A 17287-nucleotide genomic window follows, 5' to 3' on the forward strand; every position below is an offset into this window, starting at 1 on the left:
CCCAAGTGTGCGTGCACCTTCCTTCTTAGTTTCCTCTAGCTAGCTGCACATGCACACTTCTAGCGTTTATGTATCAAGTGAACTTTGGTTTCAGCCGTTCATTGTAGCTCTGCTGCTCTCACCGTATACTTTAAAAATGGCTGACAGTCAAGAAGCAAACTGTTCTAAAAAGTTTATGAGAAGAAGAGAAAGAAATAAGACCAGAGTGGATTTGGGGGATTCCTTCACACGATGGCGGAAGAGCAGGTAGGACGGTCGGTCTTGCTTGTGTGCAGTTATTCAAAAAAGGGACTTGGGTGTTTCTTACCTACATTTCTGGAACAAATCATCCACTATATCTTTAACTGGTTCAGATCAGTATCAGAGACATCTACAATAAACTTAAGGTGTTAGCCGACACTTTCTAAAATAAAAGAAGCTCAGTTTGAGGAACATGTATAATCTCGTTTCCTAAATGCATTTTGTATCACCTCATAAATCACCGAAACATCCCAATTTATATCCAAATGTATGGAAATCCTCAAAAAAATACACAATAAGCGAAGGAGATATATTTCAGCTGAGACCAGTGGTGTTGTATCCTTGAAGGTGCAGATTTGTGCTTCAATAATAGCAAAGCTTTGCACAAGGAGGGAGAAAAAAAAAATGGAAAATAGGACTTACTACTGGGCACAGTCGATGAGCTGATATTCGTTGGATCTTTCCCAGCATGCTCGCACACCTTCATCATTCCAGAGCGTCTTGGTGTGGTCGTAAAACTCCTGAAAGGACAAAAGAGGAGGTCTGAATCAGCATCAAAACCGACCAAGAAGAGACTTTTGCCTTGGCAACACAAATGTGCAGTATGTGAGTAAATGTAGGTTCTCAGCAGGCAGCGCAACTGAACCAGGAGAGGCGACAACCTGAAATTACATATCATAAAATTCAGAAGAACGTTACTCAGCAGCTACAACCCAAAAGAAAATGATGATATTGCAATAATTTGACCGAAAAACTAAGAAGTACCAACAGAAGACACTAGTTGTTGCTTTATATAGATACACGACAATTTTGGGTTTAAGTAGGAAAAACCACATTAATCTATGAGGGTAATGGCCAACAGTAAACCCCAGCTGAGAAAATAAGTGCACGGCGTACAATAAAACGCCGTTTCACAGAGCCGGGTTTATGTCGTTTATGAGTCCCATGCTTATAACTGTATTTCTCATCCGCTCCTTTATAGGTGAAGGAGTTTATGGACAGATGGCGGGAGCGAGATATACTCCCTGGCTAAGTTTGGAGTTTAAGGTCGGCGCGGAGAGGAGCAGCAGATGAGCGGGCTCTGGCAGCAGCAGGAAAGAGAACGGTTCACCGGGTTCATGAAGAAACGGGGGAGCTTTGTACTGACAAAAAGGCTTGGCTGTCACTACAGAGGCCTATCTGCACAATCTGCTGTTGGTCAGTCGAGCAAAAACAAGCCATTATGAGCCATACAGTTAATCAGCATACTCCGCTTAGCAACCCAGAATAAACTATTTCAATTTGGGTGGTGAGATGCTAAGTTTAAAACAATACATTTGACAACCAAATAAAGAGTTTAAATGGAAGTGTGTCAAGTTTTATTCGTTTCCCCTAAACATTATAGGTGTGTGATAAAAATGGCAATAAGCAGTAGAAGCAGTGAAGGGGGAAAAAAAAAAATAGAAAACAGATCTGCACTTTGACAAGTGACCTTCCCGATCAGCTCAACATTTAAATAATGTTAAACTTTCCGTGTTTTGATCAGTTCAGGCAGCAAATTGTGGACCTCGCCAAGTTCGGCTCATCCTTTAGGTGCCAAAAGTCTCTACACCACGGAAATGTCCGACTGTCACATTGCTCGGGACGGAGAAAGGTTGCGTGTCCCAGAGGTGTACGGGCTTTGGAGTAAAACGTGGGATTCAACGTTAGAACAAAACGAGAAAGGCCACTCATTAAAACGTCAGATTACAGTTTGGAAATGCACTCGGGCTTTAGCTTCTGGGGAAGCGTCCTGTAAGCTAATGAAACTGAATGGAAAAAAGGTGGAAATTTGCAAGCCTGAGCACGTCATCGCAGCTGTGGTGGTTCTAGTGTCATGCGTGAGTGTTTTGACTGGAACCACATAAAGTTAATTTAGGCAATTTTATGCAATATTAAAGGAAATGCGATTAAACTTCTGTATTTGCTGCAGTTATAAAAGACATCTCTTAAAAGTACGTCTCTGATTCTGGCTTTTCGCAAATAGAAACCATTTCTGTAACCCTACCTGACACAAAGCAGGGATGGCTCACTTTGGTTTATTGTTGGACTGTACAGTGCATGTAAATATCTGGCGTCAGCTGCAGATATCAATGTGAAATTTATACACAGCTGCGGCATGAGTAATCTGTTTTGGTCCCATTCATGGTTCGGTGTTGAGGCTCGTAAAATGCGCCGTCTTAAGATCCAGACACGGTGTTTACATGGACCGCGGCTCAGCCATGGGTGGCATCTGACGTTATTAGAGGATCTTATCTTCTGTCTGGCTTTTTTTTTTTTGTTTCTTCTGTCACCAAAGTTAAAATAGAGGCACAGATTACAGTCACTGACAGAAATCTACCTCACACTGGAAACATGTTGATAGTGGGTTGTAAGGGGAAAAAAATCCTTTTGTGATGGTCTGAACGTCATTGTGATTATTACTTCTTTACCGAGTTACGTCCAGCTGTTCAAACAGTGGCAGACAAAGCAGCAATTTTTTTTTTAAATAATTCCTAATGGGAATGACATTTTACTTTGTATGCCTTTTTTTACTATGCATCCTCACTGCTACTCAGCGCATAGTGTTCACCTTAATATGAAATTTTACATCCACATTCATCTGCCCGTGTAAAGACGCATGTATGCATACGGTATGTTTTCAGCTGTGTCTGTTGTTCATGTTTTATTCTTTATTTCTGTACTCCCCTAGTAATGAGAAAACCAGGGAAAATGTTTTTCTTCTTGCAGGGAAATGGAAGGAGTTTAATGCTTTTGAGCACGAAGAAAAAAGGTAAACAAGAGTGCTAACTGTTGCTAAAAAGGTAGGCAGTTGCTTGGACTGTTCCTCCTTAAAGGTTAGTGATTTATTAAAGACAATGAAGAGGTAGGGGTGAATGGACAAATCAGATTAGGAAAATTTTAAATGACTGGAGAGTGTGTAAAGTGTAAGCTTAAATTTCAATAATCAAATTAATCAAATATTTGTGCTTTTTTAAGGGTTTTTTTGTTCATTAGACTGTAGAGTGTAATTTGCATATGTTTACACAGTATTTTTTAAAGTAATTTATTTTATTCAATACAGCAAGCTAAAAATATTTTTTCTATAATATTCTGTGAAACATTTACATATCCTAAGTGATAAAAGATGAAAACATATTTTGTTTAAAATCAGAAAAAAAAGACTAAAAATCACCACAAGATCAACTATTTCTGAACAAACTCCTTATGATGCCACAACGTCATTTTGGAAGAAAGGTGTTCAAACATTTTACTCATGTCTCTATATTTGTGTCACATTTATGGTGGTATAGTTTTATGGGTGTGCTTTTTATCATAAACGAACTGCTTAAAAATGAGAATATTTATTACAGGCTTTACATGCACTTAAATAAATGTATATGACAAGGCAAAGCAGAGAAAGTCTGACATCATTGGGCTAAACATAAATGATATGATGCAACTAAATGCTCTTTTTCCCCATCCCAGTTGATTTATTTTTTTTTAAATCAGTGACCAATATAGCCAGAGTTCTTTTAAACAGCAGGCACATGGCTTCCGTTCATGGAGTCTGCTGAAGATCAACTTTCCCCCCCCCCCAGAGACCACAGTGTCCAAGCCAGCGTTCAGACAGGTGGACTGTTTAACCTTCATCATAACGCTGCCGTTTAAGAAGAGCCCACAAGCTCTCAATAGGGTTTAGTTCAGGTGAAGTAGGGCGCTGTGGTTTTATTTTTTCCATCCTTAACACTCGCTGGTGTTGTTAGTGTCAGTGTTTCTAAAAGATGCAGACTTTTCCTTGCCACTGATGGAAGAAAATATCTTCTGATCGAAGACGGTAGGTTTGGAAAGTGGATTTTGGGTCCATGATCAACAGGAAGAGGTCGGTCCAGCCCACCTTTAATAAAGCCAGCCCAACCAGTAGCCGCCGTCCACCCCTTCATGGCATCACAATTTCAGTAGAGCTCTGTGTCCAGTACTGATCCGGCCACGGGCCCATCCATCTGGCCGTCAAGAGTCAAGCTTATCTCACCAGTCCAATCGCCATCTTGACAGTCTTGTTTTGAGGTTACACCCTTCCTTTCCGTTGGCCACGTCCCTGTTCGCTCAATGCCTCGTACTTCCGGACTCTGCAGGTATGTTACGGTTTTGGAATACGACCACACGGGAGGAGAACGGCCTCCTGGTAGCTTCCCGTTGGATTTGTCTCACATCGTTGGAGGTTAATTTAAATTTAAATTTCTCAACACATATCTGGAGATGCTGTTGACTATTTGCAATAAAACGTTTGATGGTTCTGTGATCACACCCCAATATGTAGGCAATTTCAAGACAGCTACGACCGTCTGAAAGACGCGTCGAGTTATTTAATTTTCGGGGTCAGTAAAACTTCCACTTTTTCCATCCTATTTGCTTGAGGAATAGAAAGTACCTAAAAATCACAGGGCAGTGGTGGCCAAGAGGTTAGAGCAGGGTGCTTGTGTCTTGGGTAGGCTGTAAGTTAACTGGTTTGAATCCCACAGGCTATCAGTTTGGATCCCTGAGCAAGACCCTTAACCCCAGTTAAAGTTGCAATGATAAATAAAGATGATATTAAATCAAGATGATTATGTTTATAGAACTTGGAGTTGGAAAATATCAATTCAAATTATGGAAATCTTTTAGTCAAAATGCTCTCTTGCCAAATAATGTGGTAGACATGACAATGTGCGTGCTTAAGAACTGAGTGGCTTTAAAGTGTTATAAAATTACCAACAAGGTGGCCCATATTACAGTGATTGTTTCCCATTCCTTCACATACCATGTTGCGGATGCTGCAGTTCCATTAAACAGCAAAAGATATTTTGTCCCAACATGTTTTTTTTTTTTTTTTTTTTTTTACAGGATATCCATATTTTTCTAAGCATACGATCCACACAGGAAGCTTTGGCCTTCACTAAACTCGCATAATGGTCCTGTTGGCAATATGTTTTTATTGTAAAATTAGGAACAGTTTGCTGAAGTGCTAGGATAATCCTAGCATGTTTAATGGCTGTTTTGATATGACTTGTTCATCATTTAGTGAGGTTCTAAAAGTTCATAGAATTGGAGCTTTGCTTTGACCATAATACACTTTGATGAACGGTGTTTCCGCTGCTCTCTGTGCAGCGCTCCAAGTCAGAAGGTGTCTGGGAGAACAGCAGGTCCCCTAACACAAAGGAAACGCCAGCAGTGAATGAAGTCTCGCTTTTACTGTGAACATCTTCGTAACGGATGAAAACACTTAGTTTGAAGAAAATCCCAGATTCATAAACTGAACAAAATAATGTACAGCTTTACGATTCGTGCAGGTAGAAAAAGTGCAATAAACATATAATAAAAAAATTGTCAGAGACTCCGATACATGATCAGGACCCCGGTCCAATGGTTGAGAACAGATTGAGACATCTTTACTTTTTACATCCTCTTTAAAAGAAAACGTTCCTGTTCTTCTGGACACACTTTGCTCCGATTATCTTTTTTCAAGAAACGCTGTTTTTAAAATGCTCCTCTGTCGTTCTTATAACACACTGATTGTTTGTAGACTTTGCTGCTGAACAAAATGTAGAACGTCACCCAGGTTTGACTGAACATGCTCATGCAATCCCTGTCCGTGCCGTCTCCTTTTGTAACAACTTCCACAAGTCTTTTAAAACTCAAGCTGCGTTGTTTTGTATGAGGCGGGCAAAGATCTAGAGCCAGGATGAAGAATCTGAACAAAAATAACGACAAGACCGCAGGCATCCTCAGACAAGAGTTAATGAACGCATTGGCACGGGACTTTGAAAAAGCACCTAAACCATCAAGGTTATTGATGTAACGTAAAGTTTCCAAGGAAACTTAAGGGAGGACTACAAATATTCAAAACAGCCAGAGTGCTGAAGGCCTCCCTCTCTTCCTCCCCTGCTGAAGGCAGAGCCAACCAGTTCGACTGGTTTCCAGTACGCCCTAAGGCCAGGCAACGGGGAGCGGGAAGAGGAGTAGACAGATGAGAAGCCGTTTTCTGATTCACTCTCTGCCCTCAACAACCACAAAGCCACGGTTTTTTCCCTCATTAACCCCACCGACGGTGGCGTTAGTATGGCGACCATATACCTGCTGTGGTCGCCATACTATCTGCTGGTCTTCCTTCCAACCATCACCCTGCAGGTCCGCCGGCAGAACCTGCTGACCGAACGGCAGAAGGGAAGAGACGAAGAAAATTTGCCATGACGCAACAGAGGCAACATCAGGAAACTTCCTTGTGCTTCCAAATTATTCTGCGGCCCAAACGGCGAGAAGGTCTGCCTGGCATGGCAGCAGGAGCTCAGCGCTCCCCAGCCGGAGCCCCTTTAGAGTTCTTGTGTTTCTGTTACCGCCCGTCCCTCGGGACGTGATTTAAGTTTATTAGAGATAATCAACGGCTCGGCTCTCTCAGGTGAGAGGCTCGTTGGGCTGAAAGCCTCCCATGTGGAAGCGCACCGGCTAATTACCGAAGCACAACCGAAGCACGACCAGCATAAACACCTGCGAGAACTCAGCGCGTAGACGTGATGCTGTACATTTTGTGTCTGCGGGTCGATGAGACGGCGTTTGGCAGTCTTTGACTGTCAAACGGCGCTCAGACTGATGACTTGCAAGTCTTCCTTCATGCTGGTTCTAACTACAAAGTCAAATTTGGTCAGGCTGTCCCAGGTCCAAGAGCAACGTGCGTGTAAGGAGATCCCACCAAACATGCGGCCTAAGGTTTGGCGGGAGCTATGGTAGTAAAAAATTTACTGCAAAATACGGTGTTCCCGACTGGACCCAAAGACTGGTGGAGTTGTTCTGCAAGGATCTGGGGTCTTGAATATCCTAAACCTGTATTAGTGACCAGATCACAGCTTAAGGAAAATAAGTGAATAATGTTACAGTAACATTATAAAATCAAATTGTCTTCATAAATCAACTTTTATTAGAAAAAGTAATTTAATTTTGGTATTTTACCCCCCTTGGCAAGATGCTAACTTTTCACCGGTACGCCCTTATCCACGGATCAGTGTTTTTGACGAGGTATTCCTACATTCACATCATCTACATGGATCTAACACTCCACAATTCCCAGTCAGCTCGTCTTCTGCTCTTTTTTTCCGCCCCATCATGTGTCGCACATCAGCAGCACAATTTCAACAGTAACGTGCTAACTTTTTCAGGTTCTAGTTTCAGTTGTTCCGCCCCTTCTCTTTAGCCTCTGATGGCTGCCACGGTTGTCACGAAAGGTTGTGAGGGTAAAAAAAACAAAACAAAAAAAAAAAACAAGCAAAAACATGTCTATTTAAAAAGGTTTGGTTCGGCTAATTTACAAATATCCTTTCATTAAACACATTATGTAATTCAACAGGCTTCTAAATGATCAAGAAAATGCTAAACGTGCATTTGGTTACGGACAGAACAAGTGCTGCCAGTTTATTCTTTCAGACGCACAGCCATGCTGCCTCAGGTCCATCTCCTCAACTGTAGCTACAGATAAAGAGAAAATAATACCACTAAGCAGCTTCTATGGCTTTATAAAAATTATATTGATACCTAGGGTAGGGTTGGCTTGGACAGCTACTTTCCTTTCTAAAAGGCCGGCGTCGGAGAGCGGACCTATTCAGAAAGTTTAACCGTGCAACTTACTGAAGGAAAATCAAAGTCCTTCCGGTTCACTAGGCTCAGGACGTAATTGACCCGCGACTGGTTTGCAGGACACGCCAACTGGCACGGAGGCGTGAGCGTGTTCATGGCGGCCACGATGGTCTGGGTGGAGAGAGCAGATAAAAAGGCAGTAGGTGAGGGCTGCTACACACACACACACACGTTACAGATGATCCGTGTGAATCTCCCGCTGCAAAGAATCGTTTCTTACCTCTATAGCTTCTTTTATGTTGTTTTTGATGTCTTGAATTTTCTGTTTTTTCTCCCTGTGAAGAACAAGGAACGCATTTGTGCTTTTAGTTAGGAGTCACACGTAAAGAACTCAGCCTCTTCAGAAGGTTTAGCAGTTAATTACAAGAATTGCTCACTTTTATTACATGGTAATAAAACTTGATCACATCAAAAAAGTGCCAAATACGGAAATTAAAGTGCTACACAATCTCTCTCCCCCCCCCCCCCCCCCCCCGCCCCCCCAAAAAAAGAAGCAGCTTGAAGGGAAAAATTGTCCCAATCCATGTGTAAAATTATGTTTTGTTTCTTTTGAATTAGTGCCGGTGGGAGTGGGTGTGAATGTGCTGCATGATATAAAGTTCTCCTGGATCCCTCCACCAGCCTGGAGGTAAATAAACCTGCCATCAGTGTTATGGCCGCCCCAGATGCACAGACACACTCATTTCGCTGAACAAAAGCAACCCCTGAATTTTGCGTTTGCTCGCACAAAATGAGAACAGCAGAACTTGGCCCTAATTTTGACAACCACATTTATTAAAAACACAAAAACAGGCCGAGCGCAGGGGGATATTACAGAAAAAACATTACCACATCTTCAAAGGGAGTTTTTAAACTATTTTTTTAAAATTATAAGCGCCACATGGAACTTAGGAGCCAGATCTATGTTTTGCTACACAAAAAGTGCAACAACAATGGTCCAATTTCTGAATTCAGCCTGAAATGTCGTCCATGTAGAAATCTTCAAAACAGTATCCTAGAACAAGGGAATGAGTGTAGATCCATTGTTGTTAAAGGTGTTCAATCTAAAGGGTTATTAAAGGGTTTTTAAATTACTCTATATTGTTAGAATTAGGTAAAAAGGCAGGTAGCAATGAATAAAGCCACTTAATAATCTGTTTCTGGCTGTTTTCTCCAGGCTAGACCGCTTCAAAGCAAGAAATTACAGTCAAAATAGTTTTCGTGAAACTTATTCTGATCTAGAGCTGGGCAATATATCAAGATTCAAAAAGTATCGAGATTTTATTAATAAGAGACATAAGATGAGACTATATTGTTTGTATCGAGATGGTCTATGTTGCGTTAGAATTATACTTTTGTGTTTTCCAGTAAGTTACTTTTTAGCAGTCTCTCATATTTATCTACAGCTGTTTGTGCCTGTGAGACATTTGAGATAAAGCGTAGATTCAGAGATGCCTTATGAAAAGAAAAACATATTGAAATAAATATTGTTTATCTGCTATTCAGCCTAAAAATATATCAGGATATTATTTTTCCATATCGCCCAGCCTTACTCTGATCTGATCTCCCCACACAGAGAAAAAATCTGATTCTTCTGGGGGTTTTTTCCTCCACCCCATTAATAAACACATAAAAGACAACACCCAACAATAACCATTGTACATTTTAAGAGTTTCAATAAACACTTAAAGTAAATCTTTAGTTTACTGGGTAAACCTTTAGTGTGTTGGGATCCCCGATGATGCCGCATACTTTTCAAGAATCACGCTGGCCCGCTTCTGCTTCAGTTTAGAGACTAAACTAGTTTAAGGAAGACTGTGGGCACGTTTTCTGTATCCAGGGTCAAGTAGATATTTGAAAGAAAATTTATATTTGGATCAACATAAATAAGTCTGACTTAACAAAAATGGATGAATTAAAAATACTCTAAACTAATAACAGCGTTTTTGGATTTTGTAAAACATAAAAAAACTTGGAAATAAATCAGGTAAAATAATGCAGAGTTTGCCATACTTAAATTTGCAACATCTATTGATAAAGTTTTAAAAACAACTATTTTAAATGTTTCTTCATTTTCTGTATCTTACATCTTATGGTTATAATTTCAGACAAAACAAGCAAATCCACTTGGACCTTCTCACAAAATATGTCTTTTAGAGGTACAATTAAAATGAAGAAGGATTAAAAAAGTAAATAGAAAATTTTGCTTCACCTTTTAGCAACAACTTATGTCTAGGTTTCCCAATTACAACTAAACGACATTACTTCAAAATGGGTTTCTTTAATGTTTAAAAGAAGTTACTGTTCTTCAAATTCAAACTCTACTCAGATTTTTGCAATTGAATTACCTTTTTATTGTCTTTACATTACATGATGAGAGTTCCAGTGTAACTTTATCAAACTTTTTAAGTTTATTTGCTATAAAAAAGGTCTTCAATAAGGCAGTGAGTCTATTCAGTCTGTTTATGTTGCTTTTTTTTAAATCATCAGAGCGTTCTTGTTTGCTAAAAGTCTGGGACCGCTGCACATGACATCAGTTAGGTTTAGCCGTGCGTGTGAATTACGTGTTTTAATTGTCTTTTTAAATCATGCCACACAGTAAAGGAAAAGGTTCCCTGTTAATACTGCCATCACTGCAACACAAGATGTGTTATTTTACGTTGAGTCTTACGTGCTTCCTGATAATTCTGTCCAACTTCATTCCAGACCACTAAAACAGTCTGTAGAGTTTTTAACGTTTGTTTATATATATATTCTTAAATAAATTACTTTTGCTTGTCTGTTTCTGTTATTCCCTTGATTGTAAGTTATTGCTTGCAAATACTAAATACATCCTCTTTGACAAAGACACTTTTCTTACACACAAAAACCTTCGTAATACATAAAAACTAACCCCTAATGTTTTGCATCCTCCCCCCCTCCCAAAAAAAACTCTTTCGAGGAAACAGATCAAGCATCAAAAGCACAAAATATACAGACATAAATCAAAATATGGCTATATATATTTGGTTTCCATTGCATCAATTAGGGAGCGAGGTCTAGGAAATTCACACGACAAGGGTGGCTGCCAGCACCCAGAGGGGAAACCCATCTATGAAAACATAGTGCGCGCTAAATAAACGTTTTATCCATAAAGTTAACGCTGATCACATCAGCCTTCCTGAAAACCCTTAAAAAAAATGCTTTCATTCCAACTTTTTGTAAATAAAATAAAAAAAAAAAGTGTCCAGAAAACCCAAGAAACTACAGCTCAAAACGAGGCAACAGATTGTTTTTACGAACCTTATATTCTGGTTTTATTTCGTTTTAAGCTCTATAATATACTTTTGTTACCCTCTCTGCTGTGAATGGCCATCAATTATTATCATTAACAGCATCACACGGTGTGAGAGAGACAGCACAGTCCCTGTAAAACAGTTTAATTATCTTAAACCAAGGACTAACTCGTTACAGAGTTTAAAACATTTTAAGCTGTTTTCAGCATGCTAAAATACTATTAGCATGGACAACACATCTTTTGTTACTAAAACAGCCTCGGTGTGTGCTCCCTGGGGTTAGTAGACCTTAGATTTCCAACAGGCTGCCAATGTTTCCAAACGCAGCACGTCGCCTGACAGACAGATAGTGAAAATTCAAAAAGGGTAACGCGGCGCAACTTTGCTGTCATACATTCAGCCTTCCTGTTACCTGCTAAAAGCGTCGCTCACTCGCAGCCAAAAATAATTACAGACATGTCTCTACAGGTGTTACACAATACAGTTTCCTTTTAACTTTTCCCCGGAGTTCATTAAATAAATTCCTCCCTGACACGGAAAGGAGCAAACATTCAGTACTGGTTCCACACCAAAGAATTGGCTCTTACCATGACCTATTGGCATGCAGTTATGGTGCGTTCACTGATCAGAAAAAGGGTGGAGTTTTTGAGCTTCCCCCCCGGCTCGTCAGCAGTCACAATCGCTCAAGATACAAAACGAATCAGTCTCTCTGTGCATTTACAGCTTGTGATGATACATAGGGCTGGACGGTAATTTAATAACAATACATATCGATCGATAGACGTATATCAATGATAGAAAAAAAAGGTCAATAAAAAGTTCAATAGAATAACAGATTCCTTCCTTTTGCATTCTAGCCATGTTAGTTAATACTACAGTCATTACATCCTCCCAACCAATCACATATGCAGACACCAAGCCCCGCCCCCTTCAAAGAGTTCAGAGAGCATGCGTTCTTTTTTTAAAAACTTGCAGTTTTGGTAAAAAAAAGTAACAAACAAAAACACACAAACACTGAGTTTGAATTCAGTGTGTGTGTGTTCTGTCTCTAAAAATAAGGCTGCACTTAAAATATATGTTTTGAATTTTTGGATAATTATCGATAAATGTGATTTTTATTTTATCGATATCCTTTTTTTCTATATACCGTCCAGCCCTAATGATACAAACTGTTAATAAAACACGAGTAGTCAAAGCTCTACACTCATGTAGGAGCAACATATGTTGAGGACTGGTGCTCTTATTAGAAGTGGATACTATTGCATCAACAGTGATTTGTCTAGAAAATAAAAGAGCGGTCAGAAGTGTTCTGGGTCAAACAGAGCCAAAACACATGGAAATCTGGTTGATTTTCACATAAACTTAATTACATTAAAAACCAACACATCTGAGAGGCAAATGATCATACTTTCAGGCTAATTATTGTATTTTTTTTTTAACTTGACTAGTTGACATTTTATCCTTAAAATTAAGAACCTTAAATAATATCTTACATCCTGCAACTAAAACAGTTTTTAAATGCTTGTATTCTGTGTGAAGAACGTTTCTGCTCATTTGTTTTTACTGTTTCTAGATTGAAAATTAACCCACGCCAACAACCTTGTCAAAACCTTTGACTCAATGATCTCCAAAGGTCCCGAGCGGGGCAAAAGCGGAGAGAAAAAGGAGCAACACTTACTCTGCATGGAAGCCGTTGACGTGCAATATTCGCATCTGCTTGACTATTGTACTTTTCCCAGATTCTCCGGCCCCTGAGAGTGAAGGCAAAACAGAGTTAGAAAGGATGAAGAAAAGAAAGAAAGAAAAAAAAAGCACAGAACTTTGCAACAAAAAGACAACAACTAACAAACCCACCATGCAACGACAAAAAGGGCTCTGGTGATTAAAAACTGATGCTTAAGATTTTGCTTTCTAATCACCTGAACTTCAGGGTTTTGTTTCTCTAAGCTGACCCTAAACGTCTGCCCCCCCCCCTCGTCTACGCAGCTGTACTGCATGATGGGCGCAAGCAGGGACGAAAAACTCGACACAAACACAAGAAGAACTGAAGCTACATCACTTCTAAAGAAAGCACAGTGAGCCCGTATTATTAAAAGAAGAAGTTCTTCCTGCTTCTTCCTGGGACCTCCGATAAAGGAAATCCTCCCAGTCCAGCTAATTTATCAAAGGAACCACGGACAAAAACAAAAATCTAAACTACTACAAAGACACGAGTTAAACATATCAACTTTTTTTTTCTTTGAAACCGCCTCATGGCTCCTGAAGTAGGCGTTAGGACCCACTCTGGTCCTACCTTGGAGAAACCCTACTCCAGCGTCGGCTCAGACTCTAACCTCAACCACATTCAACCCCACTTTAAAGCTCCTCTGCAGATTCGTCAGTGAAAAGAAAAAAAAAATCTATAACACTCACTGTGATTAAAGTCTAACAGCCAGATTTTTGTTTTGTCTGCTATTCACTAGTTAACGCAAAAACTCTACCCTCTCAAAAACAAGCTTTAGCGTCGCCTTCCTCTGGTGACATCACACGGGGCCAAAGGCAGCCGATCAGAACCGTTCTAGTACCAACATTTTTTTTGTCTCTGTCCCTTTTTTAGCTCTTTAACAGCTTCCATTTGATCTGAACCTTCATTCAGTGCCAGCTGATCAAGGGGGGGGGGCCTGCAAGACAACCCGGAGGAAAGGAAAAACCTTCAACCCTGAGTTCCGGCTGTGTTCGTTACATGGAGGCTCGGCGTGCGACTACAAGGCCAGAGAGACTCGCACCAGCGTGCGCAGACAGCCTCAGCATCTCACCCAGGACGCCGACCGTGGATCTGGCGTTAGCCCCGTAGCCCTGTGCGTCTCCTAGACAGCCGAGAAGATCTCCGAAGTGGCATTTAGAGGTGTGATGTGTGTGTGTGTGCGCAAATCTGGGATCAGTCACAGATTAAAACGAGCCCGACAGGCGTTCAAGGGAAGCTACTAATCCTAATGGTAATCCTAATTTCCACTCCGAGGTTTAACAGGATACTAGTCTTCAACATGCACGAAGCATCACGAGGCCCAAAAGTCAAAAGCCATAAAGAGCAAAGCTCTCTATGGCTTCCCTTTTTCTCTACCCCCCCCCCCCCCCCCCCCCCCCATTTTGGGAGCACTTCATCTGACGAAAGCGAACCAGAGCAGGAGTCGGAGGCGACCAGGACCCTGACTGTAAACACCAACACGGCAGATCACGAGCGGCGTTCTGGGAGAAGGGAGCGCGTAAGAAAGCTGCGTGCTGCCTGAGCGTGCTGCCTCCACACAGATGGCGGTGTCTGGTCTGATGTCTCTCACATGCTCAGCAATCAGGCTCCATAATGACCCCCAGAATGCAGGCCAGACTCATTTCTCTCCCCCCCCCCCCTTTCTCTCCCTGCAACAGCTCCGTGTCAAAACACTAAACTGGTGGCGTTACAAGCTCGTGTCAAATGCATCTTTTATCCTTTTATTTGACGCCTTGCAGAATTGATCCTGGAGCGACATTCGTTAAAGCACACACAAAAAAACTGTCAATTATTGATAGATTTAAAGAAAAAAATAGAAGAATAAGAATTACCTACCTAACAGAAGAAGTCGGTGAGTGGCCCGGTATATCTGTTTGTCTTTTTGCAGCTGCCTGTCGATCTTTTTGTTCGCCTCTCTCTGAGACTTCTCCTCATTTCGCTGGTCTTCAGTCTTATTATTCCCAAGACAGCCCATCTCCCACCCACCCCCCCACCCCGCCCCCCAAAAAATGTATTAAAAAAAAGTTAAACAAAAAAAACACCACAAATGTAAAAAAAAAAAATCCAGTGACAGGCTCAAATAATAAAAAAAAAGGGGAGGGCGGATGGCTTAGATGGGCCTTTGAATCCTAAATTCCTGAACTGGACGCCTGGCTCAGAACTGGTGACATCTATGTATGCACCCCACCTCCAGGATGAAGCAGGCGTCAGGTAAGTGGGCTTTCACCAGGCGTTTCCTGTGGACGTGGGCACTCAGAGGTGAACCATCAGCACGGGAGCAAACGATCCCGCCCTGCCAAGCGCTTGATTCCCGTGTTTTTCACTGTAAATCCGCAATGAAGTCATCAACGCTGGTCGTGGAGTGGAATTTCCAGCTTTCTGGCTGCTCATGAATGAACCCCGGCGCCCCTGGTTCCTTGGAGGCGTAGGAACACCGGACTTTGCTTCTCTCTCTCTCTTTGTCTCTCTCTGCTAGTTATTTTTATAATATGAATCTTTTTAAATGTTCCACGGCGAGTATCCTCTCAGGAGCCCATCTTCGGCTTGATAACTCCCACTGCCATTCAATCCATTTCAACCAGACTGCTGTTTTCTTCAACCTCCCCTATTTATTTATTTATTTATCTAATCTATCTATTTATTTCTCTCCTCCTTTTACAGAATATATATATATATTCGCGGCTTTCTCAATCGAACCGATCGGAAATCCAGTTCCAGGCGAACCGAATCCACGCCAGAGGTGGACTAGAGATGGAGAGGAAATAAATAACGAGGATAAAATAGACGTCCTCCTAAAACGACGGCATGTGATTCATCAGGCTTCATCCAAAAAAAAAAAAAAGCCTCACATTTTAGTTGATTCGGGAAGGTTCTCGGTAACCTTATTGATGATATGTGTCGAGAATTCAATCCTCTCTTTGGTCAATAGATGCTGGTGTCTGCTTCTTTTTTTTTTTTTTTTTTTACAAAAAGGGTTTGACAGGAACAAAAAAAAAAAAAATAGAAAAAAGGGGGGTGGAAAAAAGGCCCCTAGTCCGTCCGTTTTTTTTTTTTATTTCTGTCAGTAGAGTTAATTTGTGTTACTGCTCACATCGGAAACCTTCTCCGGTCGAGCACAGGCGGCTCTCGGCAGCAGGCTGTCCGTCTCCGCGTCCGAATGTCCGGCCGATATTCGTGGAAATCCTCCGCTGTGTCCCCCCGTTTTGGCGCAAGCAGCCGCAGCAGCAGCACGGTCCGCTGTCAACTCTCTCGGCTTTTTGTATTCCCTTTGAATCCGTACGGCAGATTATGGTTACATGTGCATGATACATGAACATACCGCGGTGTTTTTTTTTTTCTCGTGTTTTTTTTTTTTTTTTTTTTTGTCACTCACTTCATCCAAACGGAGAGAGACAGTTGCTGTCGGCGCCGACGGTCCGCGGCCGCTCCGCTCCTGAACCGGTCTGGTAGGTGAGAGTCGCTCCGTTCGCGGCGTTTCTCTGAATTATTTTTGCCCCCGTTTTTTCTCTCACAGAATCGTACATTGAGATAGATAGCGCTGAAGAGGTGGGGTGGGGCAAACGGCTCTCACGGAACCCTGGGAATGAACAACCGCTGTCAAGTTTACCATGGCGACCGACTTCATTTCCGGTTCAACGGTTCAGAATAAAAGCACAACCAAACCCCCGAAATGCGTCGTTTTTAAAGGACCAGGTTATAAAATATGACTGCAAAGTGAAAAGAATATAGTTTTTTTGGTGTCTTTTTTTTTTTTTTGGCATGTCTGTCCTGGTCTACACTCCTTACTGGTTAGTGGCGGTAATGCACCACATTGTTTTTTGCCAGCCGCCATTAAAATTAAGAAGAAGAAGAAGAAGAAGAAGAAGACTAGGACAGGCCAAGACTGGAGTCTTAAAGGATTATTGGGAAATGAAGGAAATATAAAGTATATTTATAGATTAAGAAAAGCATTATTTATTTATCTTCAGAATACAAAATAAAAAAATAGAATTTAATAGATGTGAAGTAATGTTGCTACACACTCATGTACAGTAGGTGGCTGTATGCACTTTAAAGTTGCTTGCAATCCTGCCATAATAGAAAAGAAGAAGAAGAACATTCAAGTGATTGTTTCCTGGAGGCAACAGACATTGCAAGTACACAATGAAATGTGACTAGTGATACTTTAGGCAAGGCAAATTTATTTGTATAGCACATTTCAGTACAAGGAGAGCGCATAGTGCTTTTACGTGATTAAAACATGGGGAAATAAAAGCAAGTTGGGATAAAATGTAGAAAAACTGAAACAAAAATAAACGGGAAAATGGAAACTAAAAGCAAACATTAAAACAGTTGGACTACAATCTTATTCGTCCATGAACAGGTTAACTAGAACGGTCAAAGGCAA

The 17287-nt window shown here is 41.0% G+C and overlaps 1 protein-coding gene and 1 long non-coding RNA gene across 2 annotated transcripts in view; both read right to left on the minus strand.

The window, feature by feature from the left end:
• Positions 1-14895, minus strand: part of LOC105935986 (guanine nucleotide-binding protein G(s) subunit alpha) — a 38273-nt gene extending 23378 nt beyond the window's left edge. Inside the window, exons 1-5 of the mRNA XM_012876618.3 lie at positions 14737-14895; positions 12835-12907; positions 8123-8177; positions 7894-8013; positions 664-761 (exon numbers count right to left, since the gene is read on the minus strand). Coding sequence (XP_012732072.2) covers positions 664-761; positions 7894-8013; positions 8123-8177; positions 12835-12907; positions 14737-14875 — 485 coding nt within the window. The 5' untranslated portion in view covers positions 14876-14895. The remainder of the gene's footprint in view (positions 1-663; positions 762-7893; positions 8014-8122; positions 8178-12834; positions 12908-14736) is intronic.
• Positions 14896-15362: 467 nt separating this feature from the next.
• LOC118567202 lies at positions 15363-16573 on the minus strand. The gene is made up of 2 exons (XR_004933542.1): positions 16274-16573; positions 15363-16166 (listed from the first exon to the last, which is right to left on the minus strand). It is a non-coding gene; the product is annotated as an uncharacterized LOC118567202 (long non-coding RNA).
• Between the last annotated feature and the right edge of the window lie 714 nt (positions 16574-17287).

The sequence above is a fragment of the Fundulus heteroclitus genome, chromosome 20, assembly GCF_011125445.2.
Source record: "Fundulus heteroclitus isolate FHET01 chromosome 20, MU-UCD_Fhet_4.1, whole genome shotgun sequence".
NCBI lineage: Eukaryota > Metazoa > Chordata > Actinopteri > Cyprinodontiformes > Fundulidae > Fundulus > Fundulus heteroclitus.